The 26,411-nt window shown below is 37.4% G+C and overlaps 1 protein-coding gene across 1 annotated transcript; it reads right to left on the reverse strand.

Annotated features, from left to right (window-relative positions):
• Window positions 1-101: 101 nt before the first annotated feature.
• NEK5 (NIMA related kinase 5) lies at window positions 102-26,411 on the reverse strand (the record flags this gene model as incomplete). The annotated part of the gene is made up of 21 exons (XM_080364166.1): window positions 102-354; window positions 761-875; window positions 2,160-2,297; window positions 3,682-3,805; window positions 4,609-4,677; window positions 5,492-5,572; window positions 6,717-6,821; window positions 6,926-7,009; window positions 8,245-8,364; window positions 8,673-8,739; window positions 10,118-10,317; window positions 13,859-13,995; window positions 15,590-15,662; window positions 15,801-16,001; window positions 17,498-17,552; window positions 18,404-18,490; window positions 20,806-20,876; window positions 20,982-21,065; window positions 22,904-23,001; window positions 24,016-24,112; window positions 26,295-26,411. 21 exons carry the CDS (start codon window positions 26,409-26,411, stop codon window positions 102-104), a joined length of 2,376 nt encoding a protein of 791 aa, XP_080220292.1.

Here is a 26,411-nt window from a genome sequence, read left to right on the forward strand (position 1 = left end):
GTTTACTCAGCATTTAATGTCAGCTACCCTTAAATTTTGTTACCGATGTGGCTGAAATTTCAAGCAAGTTATTAAGTTCTGAAACAGTAACTGCTGGTGTTCTATGTAGCTCTTGCTTCCTGCTCACCTTTTTCATCACGTGTGTCAATGCTAAATGACTCATAGTTATTTTCTAAATCATCATTAGGTTTTCCAAGTAGTTTGCTAGGTAAACTCATCTTTTCTTCATCTGTTTGACGTTTACTTATTGAAAGGATGGGAGACTCCATGGTTCTCTCTGGTGGAGAAGTCATCACTTTTTCCAGAGATTCCTCCAGCTCACGTCTGAGTTCATCTTCAGAATCTTCAAAATTTCTGTAAAGTAAACCAAGATAATGATATTAAATAAATGTGTCTTTGTTACAAGCTTCTCTACTTTCGAGGTCTTTGAGATTTTTTTAAAACACTTTTAAAAGAATATACAAGCGACACTTAAAATGTGAGCTTTTCTTCTTTCTCCATGAGACTGTTTACCTGTGTTTATAAGGTAAGAGAACAGGAATTACAAAGTCATGTTCATACCTCTGCATAATATTTTTAATGGCAGCATCGGCTTGTGGCACATTAAATTACAGAATTAAAAGTTAAATTAACGGACTGTAAAACAAGTAAGTTTTCTTCATTTATGAATTTGAAAAAACAGCAAAAAAGCTTCAGACAATGCAACCTGTCATTTCACGAAAGCAGTTGTATGGATTTTTATATGATGTGCTTGACTTACGTGTCTTCATCATCTGATCTCGGCTCAAGTCTGTTTTCATCAACAGCAACAGCAGAATATGTTTCTGAATCGTCTTCCTTATTTGCTTTTGGAAGCAACATAGTTAATCTCCCTTCTGGAAAGGAAGATGAACATCCCTTTATTTGTATATTAGCTAACTATAAAAGTGTACTGTCTGGGACTGAAAATTGTTGTTTAGCTGTACCTATGGCTCCCTAAAAATCCCTTCAAAGACCGAAGGGCAACCCAAACCTGAAGGTGGGAGAACAATTTTAAGAGTTGCTGGTTTAGTATAAAGCTAAATTCTGCATGCGACCCAGCAGAAATTTGTCAGTTTGGGTAACACCATACCCTACAGTGTCAGCTTGAGCAGCAGGGCAGAAGTGCATATTGAGAGTGCCAGATTTTAATAAATGTAACTGATAAAAGCAACAGCAGTTAGAAAACTTGTGTCAGTTATTCTTGCTTCAGCCCTATGAACTGATATTAGTGCAAAGTGGTTTGGGTTGGTTGGGTTTTTTTTATGTGTAAGCAATAAAGCTAGGCTTAGGACAGGAATATAGCTGATTTAGTTTTCAGGATGGGACAGTTTTAAAAGAGCTTGTTATGCTATAAGAAAATGTATGTGAGGCATAATTAGCAAGAGAGTGCTGACTGAACAGTTGCGAATGAGATTTCTCACGACCCATAAAATTGTTGAAACTTGGCATTTATATGTATGATTTAGCTGGCTTTAAAGTTCTGTTCTCCCATTACACGTTCAGTAGGTTGGCAATTGTGTATAAAAACACAATGTCCACTTAAATTTACAGCATCTTTCTGTGGAAAATACTCTGGCTTTTTAGCTAACACCTTTGAGGCAAAGTAAATGTTATTTTGAAAACAGTGTTACTTAAGGAAAGTGTGCTGCAGTGTGAGTTAACTTCTATGTCAGCTGTATCAGCATGGACCATGCTGCAAAGTAAGTCAGAACTGTAGTTTAGGTCAGCACATACTACAATTTACAGCCGTTCTACAAAACAGCTATTTGTATTTATGTTTTTATAGAGTTCTTCTCCCTCAGCCATTGCAGGGGCTAGATCCAGGTTTGTGGAATCAGCCACCTTGCTGGCAGTAGCAGCTTATGTCCATCTGCCCAAGGAAATGAAAGAATTACATACGAAAGTAACAGCCAGTACATAGGGTTTGTCCTTTTCCCTGCTGTTCACAATAGCAACATCCTCAAAGAGGCCTTTCACTGCTGCAGGACACAGCAGGAGCTGCTGGGACTAGCTGTACGTTTTTCTAGTTTGGCAACTAGACTTCAAAATCCTGGTTCTCATCACAGACCCTCTGCCAATGATAGAAGAAATAACATACTAAAGAAAAACTTGTAGAATTTAAGTAACAAGCATCCTACCTATTTCTTCTTCAAGCCGGAGGAAGGAGTCATTAGACAGCTCTGCTTTTGCTAAGATATTCAGGAGCGTCTCTGGTGGTGTTTGTTTCCACTGCTTCCTGTTTTCTGGGGTATCTTCACGCAGAGCAGCACACTCAGCTGAAGGACAGGAAAGCTCTCAGGTCACGAAAGCATAACTGTGGCTTAGCACTCTCTTTGGCTAGATTCAGACTTTCTTGTCTTGGCACTGATTTATTCATTTTGTGTAATGCTGGAAACTGTTTGGGCTTTTTCCCCTTGTGGAATACTGAATTTTTAATAAGTATTTGGTCTGATTGATACCATAGATAAAAAATATCTTGGGCTATTTATCACTAAAAATCTCTAATACCAGTTTTAATAAAGTAAAAGTTCAAGTATCTGCTTAATTAGTCCTAGAATAGACAGATGCAGCTTCATTGAGCAGCCCTAGGTCTCAAACTTGTTGCCTTCTTGGGGCTGAAAAAGCTTCAAAGAAATTCCTGTTTCTTTTGTGGCCTGTGCTCTTTCATCTAAGGCAGAGTGAACACGAAGTGGCATATTAACAATATTCTACTTGGTCTTCACTGTCCATGCAAACTCTTCAGGTTGTTTCTCTGTATGTAGGGTGTTCGGAGCATGCTGAAATGCTGGAAGAGCCTCTTGTTTCCAGCAACCAGTCACTGGAGATACCCATCTGCCTGGGAATATATGCACTGGTACTGCAAGAAACATGGCAATTGCCTTCTTCTGAAAGGGAGCATCACCACAGCCACACCTGTGCAAGGATGCACTTGGGATTGTGCAGCAACACAAGTCTGTGGAGCATGAAACCAGAACTCCACCACGCTCTGGGGAGGCACTGGCAACTGATTACCTCAGTTCTTGTGTTTCATCAACTCAAGGCCCAAGAAAGTGGTGTTGATTTGTTGCACAGATGGGCACTTTTAGCCCTTGTTACCCTGGCCACAGAGTGATTCATAAAATGCAGCCCTCTTAATATGTATGAGCAGCACCACATCATTGTATATTAGACAGAGGGGAAAATGATGACTGCATTCTGGTTTAACATACACAATAACCTCAGTTATTATGAAGTCCTGCAATTAAAAGCCTGCCAGATCATTTGAACACTCTGGTATGGAACTGTTTTGGCTGAATTTTAGCAGCTCCCTACTTTCACTGAAACACAAAACCTTCTTACCAAATTCATTTTCAGCCACAGTAGGACATCCAGAGGTGACATCAGCATCAGCTAAAAAATTCAGCAGTGTCTGAGGGGCTTCAGCTTGCCAATGTTTTCTGTTTTCTTTCATATCATCTATGTCACTGGACTCTACAGGGAAAAAAAGAGGAGGCAAAGTTATTTCATTTTTTAAGTAGATTTTGGTGTGATTATAATATTATGTGATATAAAGCAAGAGCTGATCAGATAAACTTGCTATAGCCTGGAGTTTCTGAATTTAGCTAACTCTTACATAATTTTCAGGATTAACACTCTGCATTGCATTTCCCCAAGAAATACCTGTTTGGTATCTAGACAGTTCTTTCAAAGCTCTGTCCGTATGATCTTCATAAACTTCCACCAGTTTCTCCTTAAGATTCTCACCATCCACTGAAGTCAAAGTCTCATTAAGTTTATCTAGTACCTGAAAAAACAACAGGTTACTCTGGAAAGAGAAAACAGATATGGGAAAATAACTAATCACTTCTCATTTTACGGTGTTTCCGGCCATTTCCAGGCATGCACAGGAAAATTATGTAACAAAAAGTGAAGCAGCAGAATTCAAAAGTCACATTGTGATTTGTGTATCAGAGAGCTGCATGGGGCTCTGCAGAGATGTGAAACAACACAATAAGAAAATTGTGCTTTATAAATTAAGAATATATATACTAGAAAGAAATATTTTCAATGCTACTGTTACAAATATTTTAAACATTCTAATATACTAATAAAAATTTCAATAGGTAGCTATTACGTGTCAATCACCTAGAAATGTCATTTTAATAAATGCAATCACGTAATGTGATCAGTAGCATCACTTCCACTTTTTCTACATAACAGCTGGTTTATCAGAATATTATTATTGCTGTGTGATGCAATACTAAAGAAACAGAAATGTACTAAAACCATTTACAAATCAAATTTGGCATTTGCAGACTAAGTCATTTTTGAGATGAATTCTTCCCCTCATCCCAGTTTACAAAATCTGTGCACTTCATCTTTTAACATGTGAAAGATTAACCCGGGTATCATCCAATTTTCTTCTAAGCAATTATCCTCTTGAAGAAGGTCAGATATATGCAATACATCAACAAATCCTCAATAGGAAGCTTCACTATAAAAAAATAGAGGAGTATGGTAATGGAAACAATTAAACTTTAGATCATGGAGCTACTGTCATGGTTTCAGATAACTAATGTAAATGCTTTGAATATAACTACAGCATACCTCTACTTCTTGAATGCTGTCTTCCTCAGGAACACATACATCTAAATTAATTTCAAACTTTACTCCTCCCTAAAGAAAATTCACACATTTTGTTAATTTATTTTATGAAATAAACCCAAGTAATTAAATGTACACAGTTTACATGGAACTATAAACTTCAAAATTATTCTTCTATGGAAATTAAATTTTATTTAACAATATTTTTCTTCAGTTTAACAAGATCAAAGTTGAACAAATTGGACAAAAATAGATTGCTCTGAATATATTTTATGGATATTTTAAAATAATTGCATCCAGTTCACAGGGCTGGAATATTGTTGATTTTAAGGAAAAATGTCTTTGATAATAATTCAATCCTTGCAATATACAGAGTTGGTTCTTAAAGCTCATTGTCAACCAGTATTAAAGTCTGAATACTGTACTGCTTCCATGCAGTATTTCACAAAAGACCTTTAGGCCACTTCACAAAAATTTTATGGTCAGAAACTTTCCTGATATTTTATCTGCATTCCCATTCAATTCCCATCCCCTTCTACAATTTAAAAAGCACTATAGAGAAGACCATTTTTACAACAGAATGTTAAGAAATTAGCAGCCTGACTTGACTTCACTTAAAACTTCAACATGAGTTTCTATACACTACTAATGCAGTTTGACACGAAGATGAGTAGGTAGGGATTGATGACTATCTGAAAATATCTGAAGTGAATCTCCCTCAAATTATCAGAAAAGCTCTGCTACACGTTTCTCAGTGATTCTACTTTCTTTCAACTTTTAACAGTAGACCAGTGCTCTTAACTGACTCTCAAATAACTTGATTTCCAGAGCTAGTTTGATAACACAATCATTACACATATAAGATGAAAAAAAAAATGATGGATACCTTTGTGCTATATTTCTTTTCTAAGATTTTTTGGTCTTGCCTATCCTGAAGTCTCACTTGTTTAAAGTTTTCTTCCATGTCCTGGAAGGAGGAAAAATAAAATAATAATCAAAAAAACAAACTTTACCCCTCTTTATATTCCTATGTCCTACGTTAGAACATGTCAGATAAAAGCACAGCAAATAATTGTATGCAAGCAGATGCAAAACCTGGTGGTTTTGTTACTGTGCATTTCTCATTAAGTCACTGGGAATATAATTTCTGTCCTGTCATGGCCCTAATTGCCTATAACCTACTTTATTCTATCAAGTGATGTGTGAATTCATTTTAGTAAAAGCCAGATCCAGGATCCATGAAAATCACCGTAGAGAATCCTGCTAATATTGGCCGGTTTGGCCCACATTCCAGCTGCAACAGCGCAGCAATTTCTGTCACTGGTTTATGTGGAAAGCTGCCCCTTGCTACAGGACAGTGCAGAAAAGTCCTACGTCACATGAAGCAAATCCTGCCTGAAGAATGCTAGTAGCTAAATCAGGGCTGTTTTCCCTTTAGAATAGACTGGTAATCTGCACACTGAGATTCATTTTCATAAATTGAGGTTTTCATTCATTTCACTTGATGAAAACTGGACTTGTTGCTGTAGAACTCCATGTTGTCTGGAAAACTTATCTGGTGGTCACAAAGCCAATATTGTAAAGTAAAAGTGGAACAATTCTGTCACTGCGTCAGTAGTACTTGATGAGAAAAAAGTGAAGGAGTCCTGCAGCTGGAAAGCTTTGGCTCTGCCTCTTCCTCCTGCTTCTCCTAAATTTTTGTTTAAGTAAGGAGTCCATACAAACCTGGATTCTCACATCCCACACAGTGTTACTCTGGCTTTTCATGAATTGCTGTATCTTTTGCACAGATTTCTCATAAAGGTTTGCACTGTAAGTGGCTTTTTCTTTACTTCACTCAGAAAGCAAGGAAAATAAACATACCACAAAAAGAAATTAAGTACATCCTAATATTTACAGATAAAAAAGAGTTACCAAAACAAGTCAGGATTCAGCCAAAGAAACTTTCCAGGCTATTCATGAAGGTCACCCAGGGAGACTTTCACATGTGGTGCAAACATCAAGTGAGATTTAAGCTTTACTGTTTTTCACATTTGTCACAGAGAGTGAATCAAAGACACTGCGGGACTTGCATTAAAAGTTCTGTTTAGACCAGGAGATGGTACTGATACCTGAAGTGATTCTTCTCTTGTTCCAGCTGTACCCTTGGTTTCAGACTGGTCCTCAGCTTTCCCTTGCCTCACAAGATAGGTTTTGTCTTGTATTTTTTGGTTCTCCTAGGGAACATTTTTATAAAATGTTCATTTCAGTTTCTAATTAAGGATATCAACTTCATAACGAAAAAGGAAATATGACTATGTGTATGTTTGAAGTTTGTTACCTGGAGTACTCCTGCTCTAAATCTCAATTCTTTTATATCACTGTGGTATTCTTCTCGAATTTTCTGCAGTTGTTTCAGGTACTCCTATTAAAGCACAGTAAGGTAGAATACATATATATTAGAAATGCACATAGAAGTAACACTAGCTAAACAAAATATTCTATGGATATCAAGCTGTGTATATATGAGACAAAGGGATCAGTGTCCTTTACTGCCAATTTTAAAAATTAATTGTTACCTCCTATTAGAGGCCATTTTTGAATCCCAACTCTTCCAGATTTCAATGTTTTTGAAGTTTTCCAGAATGTTTCATGCTCGATTTTCTGTAGAATTATATCTAAACCAGCTAATTCCAACAATAATTGAAGGACTGTATAAGTAATGATGCTAAGGTTGCAATTCAAAAACAGAGGACTGGAAATTAGGAGGACAAAGAGTTATGTATTATTTATTGTATTGCAACCTGCTCCCCAAAACGAAACAAAATCTGGTAATCTTTTTTGGAGAAGCTTCAACTTTCCTATGCAAATTGGGCCAAAAGACAATTTCTGTGTTAAGTGGATCTCTGTTACTGTTTATATGAGGATCTATCCCAATTTGCCCATGTTATGAATGGACAAATCTGTAAAGTTTAATTTTCTGGCATACAGGCTTTGTGGAATTAAACAGCAGCAGTCTCTGAAGAATGTGTATATGGTGAACATGTTCTTATCCCAAAGTCTGACCATTATGTAATAGTTAATATATTAATATTTATTCTGACATTTTTCTATAAATCAAAGATAGATAGAATGTATTTATATGTGTTCATGAAAGAAAGAAGTATCAGTTTGTTTTCTCTCTCGCCCAAAAGCAAAACCAGAAAAGTATATTGTTTCTGTATAAAATAATCTCCAAAAGTTATACCACCCCAGGGAAGTATTAATAGTATGCATCACATACTATTATATCACAGTCTAAATGTTACAGTATGACTTATGAACAATGAACATACATACACAAATAATGCCTGTATGACTATTTATTCAGATTTGTAAATGTGAGGATCTATTGTTCTCCAAAATTAGTTTGTTCAGTGATGTAACTCCTCTAATCTCAGTAGAAGCAAAATAAAAATCAAGGCCATGCTTTATGAAATTATTATGGACAACAGCTTTTGTGCAAGTCCTCACCAGTTTATCAAAGATGGAACCATATGAAAACAGCTTATATTTTCCTAGTGGTCAGATAGAAAAGAATCAGTTCTTATATAAAGAACACCATTGTCATGGAGTATAAGGAGACAACTTTTATGTGGCTAAGGAAGAAATTTCATTTACCTGTTCTTTCATTTCATTCTTTCTAGACATGTCCTGCTGAGTATTTTTGAGATGCTCTTCCTTCATTTTCTGCTGCTGCATTTGGTCAGGATATGGATCAGCAGAGGATGGCCGCAGCCCCTATAGATGTACAAATAAAACCCAGAGCAAAGGAATTTTCATTTAGAATCCTTTGGTTCAGTGCTCACTCAATTCACTCGCCCATTCCACTGAAGAGTGCGGTAAGGTAAGTTCATAATTTTGGAGGAAAAAGGTATAGCAAAATTTTACATTGCTATAGTTTTGTATCAGATCAACAAATTTGCTGGAGCAGAAATGTTTACCTGTCAGAGTCACAGTTTGTTGTTACAAAGACATCAGATCATCCTTTGAATTTTCACTTTTTTTTTTCTTTACAGATTTTATTCTATGATTTCATGCTTACTTACCAGCTGTTTTTCCACTTTAATCTTGTACTGTTTGGCTTCAAAACGCCTTTGAAGATATTCTGCAGTCCTGAGAGAAGAAAGTGATGTTCATATGCTACATTTTATTTCACAAACTCTGCTATCATTTGCACAAATAATTCTCTACAGGTTCTATCACATATGACAAACAGAGTTCTCTTTGTACTACATGAATATATAAATATGGATAAAATATTCATAAGTAAATATTTATAAATATGGAACAACAGTAAAATAACAAAAAGAAAACATATCCATATCCAAGGCATTGCCCTTCCTATTACTTCAGTTGCACTGGCCTTCTGAAGGGTGCAGCAAATTCCTTCTCCACTTTTCATTCAATAAATGGGATGTGAAAGTGTCATTGAAAATAAAGTTGTCTTTCCTGATCCTCAAAATGAGTAAAAATTGTAAGAACAGAGGTTGTATATTCAACAATTCTTCTATTTCTTTTCTCATCTGTGCCTGATTCTATCAGCCTAAATTTGTATTGGTTTGGGTTTCTAAACATTTCTCTTTTTTTGATATAAAATAACCCACAGTCATTTGTAGGCTCCCTGATTTCTACTCATTTCAGAACCCACTTGTAGCCCAGGGAGCCAAACTCAGCTCAGAAAAGATGTTCTAAACCTGATGATCCTTAACTGAAACATTCTTGACATTGTCATCATTGGATGAAAATTAATGATTCAGTCAACCTTAATGGAAGGATCCAAAAGGAGGCAGTATTAAAAATTCCTTATCTTCCTTTCTCAAGGTTTTCAAAGCTCATCTACACCTAAAATGGCTGATCATGGAATGGACAGGCAATCAAGTAATAAAAAGGCGGTACCTCTACTTTGTAAGAGAAAGGCTTTGAATTAAAGAAACTGCTGGAGAAAGGGTGTTTATATCTGAAAACAAAACATAAGCCCTGCAGGGAAAAAAAAAATTAAAAATAAAATAAAATAAAATAAAATAAAATAAAATAAAATAAAATAAAATAAAATAAAATAAAATAAAATAAAAACCCCACACATTTTTATGGCCTTTCTCCCACTCTGTTTCCTCAAGTGGAGAACTGCTTTTGGGCTTTATATCATTCTGATTCTGGTGGGAAGAAAAGACAGTATTTATCCTCGATATAATTAGAAAGACTACAAAAAAGCATGTGTTTTACTTCTCACCCAATAAAATGCTGAGATTTGGGACACATTTTGACAACAAAATGTCAAACATCAGGATGAAACATTCAGAAGGAACTTCTGGATAGACAGAAACAGGAGTAATCATGTTTATAAAAAACTTATGCACAAAAATTGTCGAAGACCAAGCCAAGAAGGAATTATACTGAATAAGCCACAGCCAGTGTTACCTAATCAGGAAGGCTGATAACTCAAAACATGCAGGACAGTTCACTACCAATAAATAAAGTGAGAAAAGTTTACCAGTCAGGTGGTGGGGGTGGAGGTGCAACTTGTCCTTTTAGTCTGTAGTATTCCTCAACTCTTTGGTTGATATGAGAAAGGTCATAATGTATGTTAACTTTCCTCTGCAAGTTGTCAAGCTGATCATAGTAATGACTATAACGGCCATGTACTCTAATACTCTCTGGTCTTTCTGCCATCTTAAATCTGGAGCTCTGTGGCTGAAAAGATAAAAAAGGATGTTAATTTACCTGCTTTCATTTGTATCAGTACAATTTTGAATTAACTTGCTGTCCTTAACCCCAGCTTGAGTTGCATGGTAATAAAGGCTGTCTAAAGTACAGTTAGTGTAAGTTTTCCAAATTCTTTCACATGCAATGCAGAAACTTTCTAACTTCTCAGGGTATATGTCATCTTACCATTGTCTTTTCCCTGGTTCCATCAGCTCCTGTCAGGAAGCAGCAGCCCACATTGTGCGAGTCAGTCACCATGGGGCATTGTACCCTGTAGTGTCGTTGCCCTGAAGTCACTCCATTTTCTGAAGCCCGAAGCACTGAATTAATTCCAGAAGAATCTTATTTTGACATGTGAGAGCAAGGGGAATCTGGGATGCAGTTTTGGGCAGTATACACGTTGACTGCTGCTTTCAGGGGAGCACTGTGCTACTTCACGTCATCATCTCTGATTCTGTGCCTGTGGGAGCTTGCCTTTCATTTCTCAAAGTCCTCACTGTGATGAAACATCCCTGTATTTCTACTTTGTGACAAGACTGTCTTTTCCATTTCTCATAAGAACAATGGAGAGAAGGCAATCACCTTAACTGCCACTGCATGATACAAAAGAAGTGTGGTAGGACATTCACAAACTTTTCCATAGTGGGAGACTAAAACCGCTATATGTTGTATAAGAAAAATGGTGAATTTTGCTTATTTTCTTACATCAGTGAAAAAGGATCTAAGTATCCCTTCCCTAGCTGGTAAATACATTAACTATTCATCTCTGTTTTCCCTCTTAGAAACACTGAAAATAGATTCATCTACCTACTATATAGTCCAGATCACAGTATAAATCCATATCTATGTAAGAATTTTCCACTGGGATAATGCTCCCAAGGAAGAGGTAACTTCGAAAAGTATTTGTCTTGTCTCTTATTGAAATATCTTTTACAGTATGGTATCCAGAAGTATGGCAATCCCAAGCAATAGGGAGAACAAACCAGGCCATCTAAATAAATGTAAGAGGATTGAGAACTGTGACCAGTGAAGCATGCACTCTGGTGACACAGGCCATGGAAAAGGCTGAGGTAATTAAATCCTTCTCCACCTCAGCATTTACTAGCAAGACCAGTCTTTGGGAATCCCAGCCCCCTGACTCAGGGGGAAAGTCTGGAGCAAGGAAGATGCATCCTTGGTAGAAATTCGTCAGGTTAGAGAATACATAAGCAGACTGGACAAACCTAAGTCCATGGGCCCTGATGGGATGCACCCATGAGTGCTGAGGGAGCTGGCAGATGTCATTGTGAAGCCACTCTCTGTTATCTTTGATTGATCATGGTGATTGGGAGAGCTGCCTGAGGACTGAAGGAGAGCAAATGTCACTTGTATCTTCAAAAAGGGCAGGAAAGAGGATCCAGGGGACTACAGGCTGGTCAGCCTGCCCTTAATGCCTAACAAGGTGATGGAACCACTAATCCTGGAAACTACTTCCAAGCACATAAAGGACAAGAAGGTGATCACGAGTTATCAGCATGGATTCACCAAGGGGAAATAATGCTCAACCAAGCTGGTAACCTTCTACAATGAACTGACTGGCTTGATAGACAAAGGGAGAGCAGAGCATATTATCTATCTTGACTTCAGTGAGGCTTTTGACACTGTCTTCCCTAAGATCCTCACAGAGAAGCTGATGAAGTCTGGGCTGAATCAGCAGACAGCGGACTGAAAACTGGTTGAATGGCTGGACGCAGAGGGTGGTGATCATAGTACAAAGTCTAGTTGGAGGCCAGTGACAAGCTGTGCAGCCCAGGAATCAGTAGTGGGTCCAGTCCTGTTTAACATCATTAAAAATCTGGATGATGGGGTAGAATGTACCCTCCACAACTCTGCTGACAACACAAAACCAGGAGGAGTGGCTGATAGGCCAGGGGGTTGGGCTGCCATCCAGAGGGACCACAACAGGCTGAAGAAATGGGCTGACAGGGACATCATGAAGTTCAACATAGGGAAATGCAAAGTCCTGCATCTGGGAAGGAATAATCACTTGCACCAGTACGTGCTGGGGGCCAACTGACTGAAAAGCAGCTTTGCAGAAAACGACCTGGGAGTTCTGGTGGACAACAAGCTGAACATAAGAAAACAACATACTCTTGTGGCAAAGAAGGTGAATGGTATCCTGCGCTGCATTAGACAAAGTATTGCCAGCAGGTCAAAGGAGGTCATCCTTCCCCTCTGCTCAGCACTGGTGGCCTCATCTGGAGTCCTGGGTGCAGTTCTGAGCTCCTCAGTACAAAAGAAACATGAACATAGTGGAAAGTGCCCAACAAAGGGCCATTGAGATGATGAAGGGACTGAAGCATCTCTCCTATGAGGAAAGGCTGAGAGAGCTGGGACTGTTCAGCCTAGAGAAGGCTTGGAGGGATCTTACTAATGTATATACATACCTAAAAGGAAAGTGCAAAGAGGACTGAGCCAGACTCTTTTCAGTGGTGCCCAGTGACAAGACCAGAGGTAATGGGCACAAACTGAAACAGAGGAGGCTCCCTCTGAACATCAGGAAACACTTTTTTTTACTGCGAGCATGACTGAACACTGTAGCAGGTTGCCCAGAAAGACTGTGGAGCGTCCCTTCTTGGAGATATTCAAAAGCCAACTGGTGATGGTCCTGGGCAAACAGCTCTAGGTGGCCCTGCTTGAACAGGGGAATTGGACCAGATAACCTCCAGAGATCCCTTCCAACCTCAGCCATACCGTGATTCTATGAATCCTGAAGCAATGCAAAGTATGACACTACGCAAGTATCCCTGCCACTCTGCAAACTGGTTGCTTCATTTGGATGCTGAAAGAATGTGCGAACTTTCCCAGTGTTAGTATGAAAGCATGTCTCATAGATCAAAACACCGTGGACAAAATTTTGCCTTTGATCACAGCAGTGCACAGTGAAAGGAAACTTAACATTCCTAACTTAATCCATCTCTGGATTTGCACTGGATATGCATAAATGTAACTATGAGAAAAACTAATTCCTATATTTTGCACAGGGCTAGTATTATCCATAGGCAGTGTGATTCCTTGAGGGCTGCAGTCCTGGGAACTCCACAATTCTCCACCATCAGTTAATCCACTCTAACTGCACTGTGCAATTACTACTGTTTTAATAATACCTGAGGTAAGTGCAGTGGGTGTCAGTTGTTTTGAATGGACTCTCAGAAGATTTGAGGTAAGAGCATGAGTGTATTTGCTTCTATAGCAAAAATGCAAACAGAGAGGTTGTTTGCCTTTGTGCAAATGTAAATGCAAAGCACGTCTGACTCCTTTTGTTACAAAGGACCATACTGAAGCAGCCTAAATTTGGTGTTTCCCACTAAGGTTTTCTAAAACAGCTCTTCTGAGGCTTCAGGAGTGTTTAACTGTGTCTACTGACTTAGTGTAGGCATTAAGCTGAATTTTATACATCTTAATGAGGACTTTTAAAGGGTCTTTTCTAGGAGCAGGAATTTGCTTTCCGAAGGTGATTAAATATTACAAGAATATGGATGCACAGTACCTGAAAAATAGGTTGTTGCCCTCTTGAAGGAGGTTTCCATTCATTTCTTTGATATAATTCCTGTTTCTTCACAGGCATCACCACTTCAGATTCTGGAGAAGCTTGGTCTTGGACTCTCCTTTTTTGAAGTTTATGCACTTTTTAACAATAAGAAGTTAAAAGGTTACCTTCTCTGCTGTGATGTGATTAATGGCCATGTAGTTGCACACTTAATGCTGACAGGCTGGGCTAACACTACTTACATCCTTTCATCATCACCATCATCATCATCATACTGCACACTTCCTAGGCATTCTGCCTTTCGTTCTAAGAATGAGGTGCTTTTGAAAGCACTATGATTTGTCACACTCATGTAAAGTGGACCTTCATTGATTACTTTTGAAAAAAGGTACATCAAATAAAAAGGAGACCTCTATAAACTAGAACACTGATCTGATGCTATTACCAAGAACAGAAAATAGGAGCTCTGACTCTTAGGTTCAGATTTCACTGGAGGCCACGTGTCTACCTGCTTAGGCCTTCCCTTTCTAAACCTAGCCCTTGATATTCTACAAATTTGTTAGACAATCTTCAAGTACTTGTGAAATTTGGAAAGAAGGTCTCAAAAGTGAAAAATTTACCTTATCAGTTCCCGATGTATAAGAAAATAAAAGTACACACCACTCCTGTTTGGCCACTCAGAATTTTGCTAACACCTTAGCTGCAATAATGAAAAGTAGCATCTTTGATAGAATTAAGCCTAAGCAAGTTTGAAATCTTTTTTGAGCAATGACTGTGTGAGTATCACCTCTGGGAGATAAAATACATGAAAATTATGAGTATATGACCCCAGATACTTTTTAAAATGCCTAAGTGACTCAAGTGTTCAGGTGCCTTTGTCCTAATTGTGGAAGACCTGAAGGCAGATATACCTAATTGAAAGTAATTTCCAAAATCACATGGGTTCCCACATTACTGAAGAACTTTTTCGGGGAGGGGAGGGAGGGGGATGGAAACATCCATAGTCCAGTTAAGTAGCTACATAGGTTTATTTTCACAAGTCTCTTTAAACTGCTTTAATACTCCAAAGATAAATGTGAGGAATAATTATGATACATTGAAGAACACAGAATGAGGTTATGTATGGTTATGCTGACAGAAACATGCCAGATGTTCAGCAGTTCATAGAGATACCATTTAGTCTCATTCATATTTTCTAAGAATGAGCACACATAATCTGATCTGTCAATGAGCACTAAATCCAAATAGAGTTCACTGTCTCTCACAATTTTATCTAATTTATATTTTGTAAAATACATTTTTACAATTTTGTAAAATACCATGGAGCACAATTTGAAAGACTTTTGCATTTTTGCATATCGTAGTTTGGCAAAGTGAAGAAAGGATGTTTTTCACATGATGGACCTAAACTGCAACTAGACCAAAGCCTTTCAATTTTGTAAATTCTGTTCTTAAAAGAATGAAGGCTAATGTTTCAGCACTTTCCTATGGCAGCTTTTCCAGCTGACCGTTGCTAATGACCTGGTCTTAGAGTTGTCTTTTCGTGAACAGGACAGCAATGCCCTGGCTGGGGTGAATGTTTCTGCTGTTGCAGTTCTCTCCTCCTTTTAACTTTGTGTAAAACTCTTGTACGTGCAATAAAGACTGCTGGGGAAGGTTACAGCCATCACATATATCATAACTAACAAATGTCAGTGTAGAACTAATGTTAAATAATATTATTATCATTACCTTGTATCAGGTTGGGTCCAGGCTGTGATGCTGAAGGACTTTTTTTATGTATCACAGTATGATAGAGTTCTTCCTGTGTTATTCATAAGAAAAAAGGCATCTGATAGAACTGTAAACAGTCCTATCTACTAACCAGTTCTATCTACTATCTACTAAAACACTACTTTGATACGTATTTTTCTCTCAGCAAGCAGCAGTACAAGGCACTTACCTCAGGTGGCAAATACCTGAGAACAAGCTTCTGCAAGAAGGGCTTCCTTAGAACAGAGTTGATAGATGGTCGATCTCTTGGAGATATTTTAAACAACTGAGAAATTAATATCCTCAGGTCATACGAATAGTTGGGAGACACTGGGTGAAAATGTCCTCTGCAGATCTTGAGCACCAGTTGGTGCAAACTATTGCCTTCAAACTTAACCAATAAAAACAGTAAAAAGAGCACAGTAAGTACCGCTGGTAGGAAACGATGGACTAGACATTCCAACTTGGAAAAAAAGCTGCTTGCTGACAGAAGGCCTGTGCTATGCAATCTCTTCACAAACCCTTTCTTGCTATCCATAGTTGTTCTGTGGAAAATTAATATAACCAAACTCTGACTATACTTTCTGATTACATTCTACTTGTTTTGGTTGCACGATTCAGAAGGTCCAATAGCTTTAGTACCTGGATGAGTTTTACTCACACTCTGCTGTCATACAGATGCATTTTTTCCAGAATGAAACATGATTTATTTTGCCAAAAGCTGTTCACCAGAGGCCTGCATACATACTATCTTCACAGTGCTTCACAGTGTTCACCCTCAAAACCTCACTGCAAATAACTTAGCCTCTGCATTCTGTGTTCTCTCAGGAACTAAGGTATAATCTGATTTTTAATGACTGATGCCACTCAGAAAACTCAGCCCTCTCAGTTCCCTTAATAGGTCAGCATTTATATAGTTTCTAGGGCCTTAGACAGGCAAAACTAATTTTGAAAGCAACTTCTAAAATCACCATTTTATTTCCTTGACTATTTTGAAGGTGTTGTAAACAAATTTTGCCTTAACTTCACTTGCAGTTCCTGTCTACATGAGCATCTAGACCTCGCCTTCATATTTAAAAACAGGCAGCAGTACTGAATAAAACAGCAAATGTTCATAAGAAGTAATGTTAATGTTTTCTCACTCTGTGAAATCTGGAATACTCCTCAGCAGTATCCTCTTGCTCTCTGCTCAACACAGTTCCTCTTCCTATCAGTGCTGCTCTGGCTTCTCCAGAAGCCAAGCCCAGCAAAATGTCAACTTCTGCTGGGCCCAGGAATCTGATCCTATTCCCATTGTTGGGCTTAGTCTCTGCTGTATTCCCCTCTCCGCAAAATACTCCCAGGCTGAGAATTAGCAGAGGCTCAGATAAGGCTGAGGACAACACAGCTTCCTGAAGATGCTCTCTCAGTTATTTTCTGACATGAATATGCTTCCAAACAAAAGGAAACCTTTAGGAAAATGCTTCTGGGAATTCAAACTGCTTCCTGGGGAAATGTGGGTTTCAAACGTTTTAGTAAGCATAGATTGGTAGTTTCAAGTAGAAATGAGTAAAATTATATGCTTAAAGCCTAATCTTGGAGTGTGGCTTTAATTCTTTCCACTGTTCATCTGACTTCTGAAAAAGTTTAGTACTTATTAAATGTATGTTTGATATATGTATGCCTACACATAAAGTTGTAGAAATACAACAGAATACAATGTATATTAGTATGCAAAAAATAGACAATACAAAAAAACACTGGCAGTCATTCTTTAATAGCAATTAATAAACCGAACATAATTCTAGCAGCTGTTTATGAGTACTATTATTACTATAGTTTTTCGAGGCTGCCCACCATCTTTTTTAATAATATGACATTGATCTGATTCTGTTATACAATACTTACAGGATGCTTTAGTGCACATAGCTCATAAAGCACACAGCCAAGAGACCAAATATCTCTGTGAATAAAAAGTAATTAAAAGTTTCAGGGAAAATACTATAATAATTTTGTACATGTTATCAGTACCTCTTCTCTGCTCTCAAATTCATTGACATTATTCTATCACAGACTAATATTGGTGCAACTATTAATTTTTTTTAAGATGCACTGAAAAGAACTACTTGATGCTTCTTTTCAGTTGTGGTACCAATGTTTCTATGGCACCTAACTAGGTACTATCATTATCACTGGAAAAGGCACCAGACATAAAGAACGCCTGCTTAACGTTCCTAGTAGGATAAAGGGCAAAGCTGTCTCTGGCTGACTTGATAGTTAAGGAGACAAGAAGGAAGCAAACCTTTGTAAAAAGCACCTTAGAGCTGGGATGCTAGGCTGGGCTCCAGAACACTCTGTGTTGATCCAATCCCCCATATAGACAAGGGGGTCTAGGCCACTCAGCTCCTGACTTTCCAGTGGTCCTCATCTAGTATTTTGTGTTAAACCTGAGTGAGCCTTCACAATTCTCAGACTCATTTGTCTTTCCTGCAGGTGGCTACTGCCCAGTTTCAGAATTATCAATCTAGCAGCTTTCACTTTAGTATATTTTTATAAATCACAGATGAGCATATAAAAAAATTCACAAACTTGGAACTGAAAAGATCCATATTTGCACTGCTTATTACATGCTGGAAACAGAGAGAAACTTAGTATTTGATGGAGAACTGGACAAAGCAAAGGAAAAAAAATCTACTTTACATTTCATGCCACTACTAACAAGGAGGGTTAAAAGAGAATGACATTACACTTTAAGTTTAAAGTGGAAGTACATGACCTCATGCACGAGCATGTGAAGGAAAGACAGAGACTTACGTTTTATTGTTATACGGCCGATTTTCACAAATCTCAGGTGACAGATAATAGGGGGTTCCTACACAGGTATGGGCAAACTCCATAGTGCTAATGAAACACAACGAACAAAAAAGCTTACACACTGAAAAAGTTTCCAAGCAATTGAACTAGAGGTATTTCTGACTCAGGCAGAGTAATAGTTCCCTAATTGAATAATAGTCCTTAGTTGAATAACATCTTAATGGAACACCCCAAGAAAAAACAAAGTACTTCCCAGTTCTGTGTAAAAATGACCTACTCTTTTAATAGTGGAGAGTGTTTGCACGTCAACAGAAAGCACACAAATTCTCTCTTCCCCAGTTTTCACCAGCATTATAGTCAACATTTTCAAGGAATAGTTATTAACACAGAATCCCCAAAAATGTCAAACACACGGCAAAATATCAGAAGTCTCTGACATAATAATATAAGCAAGAATACAGGAGATGGTAGTCAGTTACGCAAGCCAGGAACAGCGGATGGAGGAAATGCTGTCCAGAAACCAAAGCAGGAGTGAGTGAATTTTAGTTCCCTCTTTGCTGCTGATTTGTGAAGATGTAGCCAAATAGCACCAGTTGGATTCATTTCACTTGCTTTTAGGTTATCTACTCTATGGATGTCACCAAAAGTCCCTCGGAAGTCAGTGGAGAGAAAAAGATGCTCACAGAGAGTGATTCCTCTCACACTATGCTATTAATAGATGTCAATAAAGGTTGTAAGTTACACTCTTTATAGAATACATTAATACTGAGTGCCTGAGGTGTCACAGACACCTAACTGCAAGTGAAAGTATTAGACGCTATTTTGCATTCTGAAGTGGAGAATGGAGATGAAAATGCCTTTGTGCACCCCAGGGGAGGAGGAAAACAGAGACTGAGAAACTTAACTCACTTTTGTATGAGAAGAAGTACTATCAAGTTCAAATTATTTTGTTGTATAGGCCTATTAAATACTCTTTAAAATGTCTGCACCTGGACATTCAGATTCTGAAGTCTACTTCCTATCTGCTATGTATTATTCTGCTGTGTAGGAGCAATGCTTAAAGTAATTATCTCCAGAATATTTCTGAAGATAGGCATTTCCTGTGTAGTAGTTTACATGTGGAGAGCTGAGGCACTGACAGTAGGTCTGTGCTTCACAAAGAAACACACCACAAAGGTACAAGGCAGAGACTGCAGCTGGAACAAGGACGTGGCAGAGCCCTGAAGATAAGCAGGTTGGATCAAGATACTCCAATCACGCTAATCTAATACAGTCCAACTCTCAGTAGGACTTCCTAGCTCTGATGCACCACTGAACTGGCCTAAATCCAAAGCAAATCTGATGGCCCCTTGACAGAAATTACACGGGCTGTATGCCTACATGAAGAATGCATAAAGCTACCTAATACATGTACACAGTTAAGTATATCTGAAGAAAATGAGCAAATTGACTATGTCGGTTAAAGTTATCTGTTCTCTTTACTGTTGCTGTGCAGATAGTAATGTGGTCACATTTACACTGATTTAATTTAGGGACAGGAAAAGTTTTAAGAACTGAGTTGCAGCAGCTGGAGTACCAAGCAACTGAGAAGAACTGATGCTAGAGGGACAATCTACAAAATGATCAACAGATGAAATTACCTTTCCACACAATACCTAATTAATATGTGGAACTTCTTTGCCACAATATCCTGCCAAAGTCAAAGATAATCAAGAGGCTCAAAAAGAGATCAAATTCAAGTACTGTCGTGGTATTAGCATGCCTCCTGACATTTTTTAGCCATGCCAAAAAGCTCTACACAATGCCTGGCCATTATGCAGGATAGGCTAACCTTGTCCCCAAAGTCAGGAAGATAAGGCCACCCTATTTGGAAAAGCAGAGTTTAGCTGTACAGATGCAAGCTATGCCATTTACTCTCAGGGCCAGACAGTGGGTTCTAGACCTTTTTAAAAATAATAAGTAGGCATAGTCTGGGAGGACATACAAAGAAAAGAAATAGTCTGTACACACTCTTCCCTTTATAACTCTTTCTTCAATTTTTGATGCTCTTCACTTTCTTCTTTATAAGGCACCAGAAGTGATTATCAACAGGTGCAAGAGCAGAAGCTCTGGCTCCAGATTCTCTTCATGTTAGTTCCACAGAGGATAGGGAAAGATTGAGGTTTCCCCACCCTATGTCCTATACATAACAGACGTCCAGTGACTAGGGTAGACATATATGTGGTTTCATGCAGAATGGCATGCTTGAGGGTAACAAAAAAAAAAAATGTAGTGTCAGATCCTTTGTATTCCAGACCTCTTGAGCAAGCACAATCCACAATTTGCACATTCAAGTTGCATTCTGAACAGTCAGAAACAGTTGCAGTTGGTGTAGGTCACAGACTAATTAAAAAGCTGCTTACCTGTTCAACTGTCTTGCTATTCCAAAGTCCCCGAGCTTTGCTACCTTTTCATTATTGCTAAGAAAAATGTTCTGCAAATAAAATGAAACAGGGATGCAAAAATGAAACATGGTAGAGCCTTTAAACTGTATTTTTACAAGATAAAATCAGTCCCTCTCCAACACCGGTTTTACTACCTGTGCTTTTACATCTCTGTGTAAAATCTTCTTGTCATGAATATGTTTCAGGCCCAGTGAGATCTGCACAAACCAACTCAGAATCTGCAGTGAAAGATAAAGGGAACAGACATCTATAAATCTGTGTGGCTCTAATGTCCAATGGGGCATCTTACTGAAATATATAAAAGAAAGACAACAACAAAATGCAAAATACATGGAGTGTATGCAACAAAAAATAGTAAGAAATAATATTTTTAAAATTAATGTCATAAACTTTTCCTTTCATTTTTTTAGTACTATCACAAAACTAAATAGAAACAGATACCTGCTCCATTTTCCTTAACCCCATCAAGTTTTAACCGACCATGATAGGTCAAGTCCTTGGAAAAGGACTGAAGAATCACATCAAAGGATGATAAGAATACTAGACCTTTATTTGGAAATGAGTGAGTTCAAATAACAACTAAGAGAGAATTTGGAAGCAGTGTCTTAATCCTCAGTGGCGAAAGTCATATCACTCAATTATTATATTTGTAGTCTTACCGAACACGGTCCAGAAACAAAGCAGAAACAAAGGCGGATGGACAGAAATGTAGTGACAGAAGAGATCTATGAAGGAACTTGCTTAATAAGTAAGCACACAGGTTTATCCTTTATCCTTGATCCAACATATATTTAACTTCAAATATATATGTGTTTTATTTAATGAGTGGCTGCGGACTTATTCAGAAACAGAAGTACAATGTACTTATATGCTTCTCTACTTAGGAAAATTGATGGTCATGAAAAACTTTTATTAGAGTAACAATCTTCTATTCTTCTATTTAGTAATGCTTCAAATTAGCAGCTGATCTCCTGAATAGGACTGCTGCCACAAATGACACTTTCATAGACATACATTTTAAAAAATAAAGATATTTTAAAGACATTATGTAAAACTGGGCAAGTGTTCTGTATGCACTGGTTCTCTCTTTTGTGTTTTCATCATCTGTGGTTTTGTCTTTATTTCCTCTCATGTTGTCTCTACCTCTAGTATGACTCCCCATAGGATCTTAAAATTCATTATTATTTAACCAGTAATTCACTTCCAACTGACTTTTACACTGAGTTCCTCCTTTACGACTAAAGCAAAAAGAAAAGCCAAAATACTTTTCCTTTTTTCCACTTCTATGCTTTACAGTACAGTTCCACTAACAGGTTGGATACTATCAATCTAGTTTCTAGGTAAATTTTCATTGTACCTGCAAAAGTGGAAGACAATGCATGATTAAATAACATTAGAGTTCAGTATGCTAAGTCCACTATATAAGAGAAACATTTCTTCAGAAAGCTAAGAGTTAGTAAAAAAAAAAAAAAAGGAATAAGTAAGGAAGAGTGGAAAATTCTATTTCTGCGAATTGCAATACCTATAACACTCACCTATTTACAAAACAAAATACATGTAAACTTGCCCTAAAAACAGTCAGAATTTGGGCTTGTTTCTCTGTGCTGGTTTAACGATTTAAATGGCATCAGAGAAGTCCTGACCCAAATGAAGCAAATGAGAGATTTACCGTAGCCTTCAGTATAAAGCAGGATATGCCATGATGCAAATATCTCAAACAAATGAATAACTCACATATAATACATCCCCCCCTAATTCTAAAACATAATTTAAAAGAAAGTCTTTATAGCTTAGTAGGTATACTACTAATACAAAGTGCATCCACAATTAAAGGAGCAAGGTGAGGAGGGGGAATAAAAATGGCATAAAAATACTGCTAATGACTTAATTTAGGATCTTAAAGCAGTGTAAAAAGCAAACTCTAAACTCCCATTAAAATCACCAAAGTTTCTTCAAATTATTTTAACAGGTCAGAAAAGAAACAGTAGCTTCTACTGGATAACTCAAACCATGTGTTTTAGAGTATGTCCTTTCCTCTAAAGATAACTTCTTTCACCTGGTCCTCATCAAACAGGACTCCATGCTGCATATTTATCCGCTTCATTAAATCTCCACCATCACAGTACTCCATCACAATATATAGCTTGTTCTTTTCTGAAATGGAAGGCATAATTTTTCCTTTATTCTTTTATTGGCCACTAAGATAGCAATAAATTCTTTTTTTAATTTTGTATGGTCCTTCTTTTAAAACTGACTAGTTAATTGTCTACCTGTTCCATTTCAAATAGTAACAGTGAAAAAATGGTGAAACCTGATGCAAAACTAAGATGTGAAAATATATTTAAGACTCACTAAAATATTAAATACACAAGGAAACACTCAAGAGACCACACTGAAAGACAGATGTTCTTACAGGTAATGCTTTGCAGAATGCTTCATATTTCGGATTGTTCTTCAATAATAACTAAGTATACAGTTAGGCTTAGGAAAAAAGTTAAAAGTAGACCGTGTCCAACAGTAGAAATAATCAGCACAGCATACTTAATACAGAAACTCAGCCTATTCTTATCTGTCTGGTAAGACTACCAGATCTATGTGTACCTTAAAACATTTACAGTCCTGATTATAGAAAACAATTTAAGCACAAGCTGTAACTGTAGCATTCATTACATAAGGCATTGCTTATGACAGATCTCAGCAGGAAAAATAAATACAGGGAATTAGCTTTTACGGAGAAGAGACTTCCTTCTACTTCATTCAGTCCTGAAGAATTCTGTATACTTGAGTGATACCTCAAAACATAGCTCAAGACAAAAGGCCAACAGGACCTATTTCTTGCTGTATTCAAAAGCTCTCTTCTTCTATTGAAACCCCTAGAAAAGTCCCATTAAACTCTGGACTCGTACTGAATATCAAAACTTAAGTTCAAATTAAGCAACGCAGACACCCCAGGATTGTGTAACAATCCCTTAGGTCCCATCCACGCACATGAAGAGGGCAACTGATGACTGAATTTGATACCTCGTGTCATTTTTAGGAGGTAGGACCTGTCGCCACCATTGACGAAGATGCTGGCAACAGGCTTAAGGCTGGGCAATATTAACAAGCTAGTTTTTGCTGCCTCCCACTGCTATAATCACAAATAAAACAAAAATGTTAAAAGTAAACCTTGCAAAGAAGCATAGAAGGTTACGATATTTGCATGCTTCATCTTGGCCAGAAGAATGACTTCTTTCTGAGAGGCTTCTTTTTCTTTCGCAGGCATCTACAAAGAATTAAGAAACTATATGCTCGCAATGACATATTTACGTCTTTTCAAAACTAGTTACATCGTTAACAAATCCTTCCCACAAATACAAAATGACTGTGTATCAAGGATATAAAGAAATATTATATGATGTATACATCATGTAAGGTATCAATCTGTAGTGTATGCTTGAAAATATATTGGAACATTACTGAACTCAAAGCAAATTACGACATTTTACAAACAAGCAAATGTACACCTTTAAACTTTTTACACAAATGCTACTGCTAAGCTAGCTGATGAATAGTGTTCAACTCTAAAGTTAAACTTCCCTTTAGTATTTGAAGAACAAGGGTCTAGCTGATTCTGTATTTTTAATATGGTTGATCTCAAAAGAAAAAAGTAAAAAAAAAGTCCTTCTGTTTTACTGGTGTTATGAGTTCTTGCAACATTTCAGGCAAACTTCATAAAATGCAAAACTTCTATTTGGGTCATTGTGATCACACTTTCATCGAGATTACTTCTTAAAAATACATGTCTCTGAGTACCCATGCATCAAAATGTCTTCTTGTATTTATAAACAATTTATTACCCTCATTCTTCAGAAATAATTCTGAAAAATAATCCTCAAAGATTCAAAATTTGGCAAGTGAATGAAACAGACACTACCATCTTAGGATTTCAATGAAGTAATTTTCTGCATCCAGCTCCTGATTTTTCACCAAGTGGGAAACCACAATAATATTTTATTGTCTTCCATTTTTCTATTTTGCATACATCAAAATGTAAAATTAGAAATACATGGTTTTTATTGGTCAGGAACACAGATATAAACTATTTTTTTATTTAGCTGTCACTACTCCCATGTCAGTTTTTCTGGGTTTGAATCTGGAACTTCTACAACTCTTTCAAAAACTGATACATATTCATTCTTCTATTATAACTCTCTAATATAATTATCAGTTAAATACTGTGACCCAGAACAGCAAAAGACTTGTCAAAAGTATGTATGCACTCACTGAAATTGACTGTTGAAATCCTATATTTAAATCATAGGGAGTTTAATTGACTGTCTTTCTGGAACTCGATAAAGGAGTGGCATTTCTCCAAAAGTGGAGCTAGTCACCTAAACCTGCCTCTGCAGTCTACAGAATGAAAGAGAGCGCTTTTATGGCCCAATTCAGTTCATTCTAACACAGAATTCTAAACCACACATGATCAACAGCATCCTAAAAATACATATGTGGAATATAATGGAGGATTGCCTAGGAGGATTGTAAACACACTCAAGCGACTTGCAGCTGGGGTGCAGAAAAACACATATATCATACCAATTGTCATTCAGCCTCGTGTGCTTGACAAGTAGAACCTCTGTGTTTCGATATCACAAACCTGTGATTGAGTGGCACCTCATCAAATATTTGTGAGATTCCTGCCCTGCTGTGGAGGAGACCAAATTACAGTGGAAAACTGTGCCCGCGTGAATCCCTGAAATATAGGTGAAAACAGCAGGTTCAAGGACCCTCTAGCACGGACCGAGCTCTGCAGTGCCCATGTCCCCGCTTGTGTGCCTCTGCCCAGCTGCTGCTCCAGGGATCCCTCGGGTTTACAAGATAACAAAAATAACTTTACACTTTGTATTTCATCTGTGGTTTTGGGGTTGGTCCCGCGTCCTGCATGTGCCAGCTCACACGTTTCTCCTGTTCTCTAAAGAAAGTCTAACAAAGCAGCTCAGATACTGACAGCCAGAAAACTGACATTTAAACTAATCAAACTAACGCAAATGAGAATTAGAAAGACTCCATTGTGAATTACGTCTGAAAATACTGGTGTGGAAAAAAAATGAAATTAAAAAGTTTAGAGAAACAAAATTGTGATTTGTTATTTCAGTGGCAATAGTTTCATTGTAGTTGAATCACCTATTATAAAACTTGAGTTAGGCAGTGTCACACGTTGCATTATAGGTAGAGAGACGTTTTGAAAAGAACAAAAATGCAGTAAAAAGGAAACGATATCAAAACACCTATTTCATCTGTGCTTGTAAAATCACTAAATTAGCAAACTTTGTAAAGTTTAACTCTATATAATGAAGACAGATCTACAAAGGAGATAAAACCTACCCAAATTCATACCCCAGGTAAGTGCAATTAGTACAATCAGGTGAACAGCTACCACTATTATCCAGTTTTTGTTGTTTTACCTTAGTTAAATTGATCTCTTTGATAACACACTGCTCATTATCCACTTTTCCTTTTGCCAACAATATTTTGCCAAATGATCCTTCTCCAATTTTTTTAATGATTTCATATTTATCCAT

The sequence above is a fragment of the Nesoenas mayeri genome (assembly GCF_963082525.1).
Source record: "Nesoenas mayeri genome assembly, chromosome: 1".
NCBI lineage: Eukaryota > Metazoa > Chordata > Aves > Columbiformes > Columbidae > Nesoenas > Nesoenas mayeri.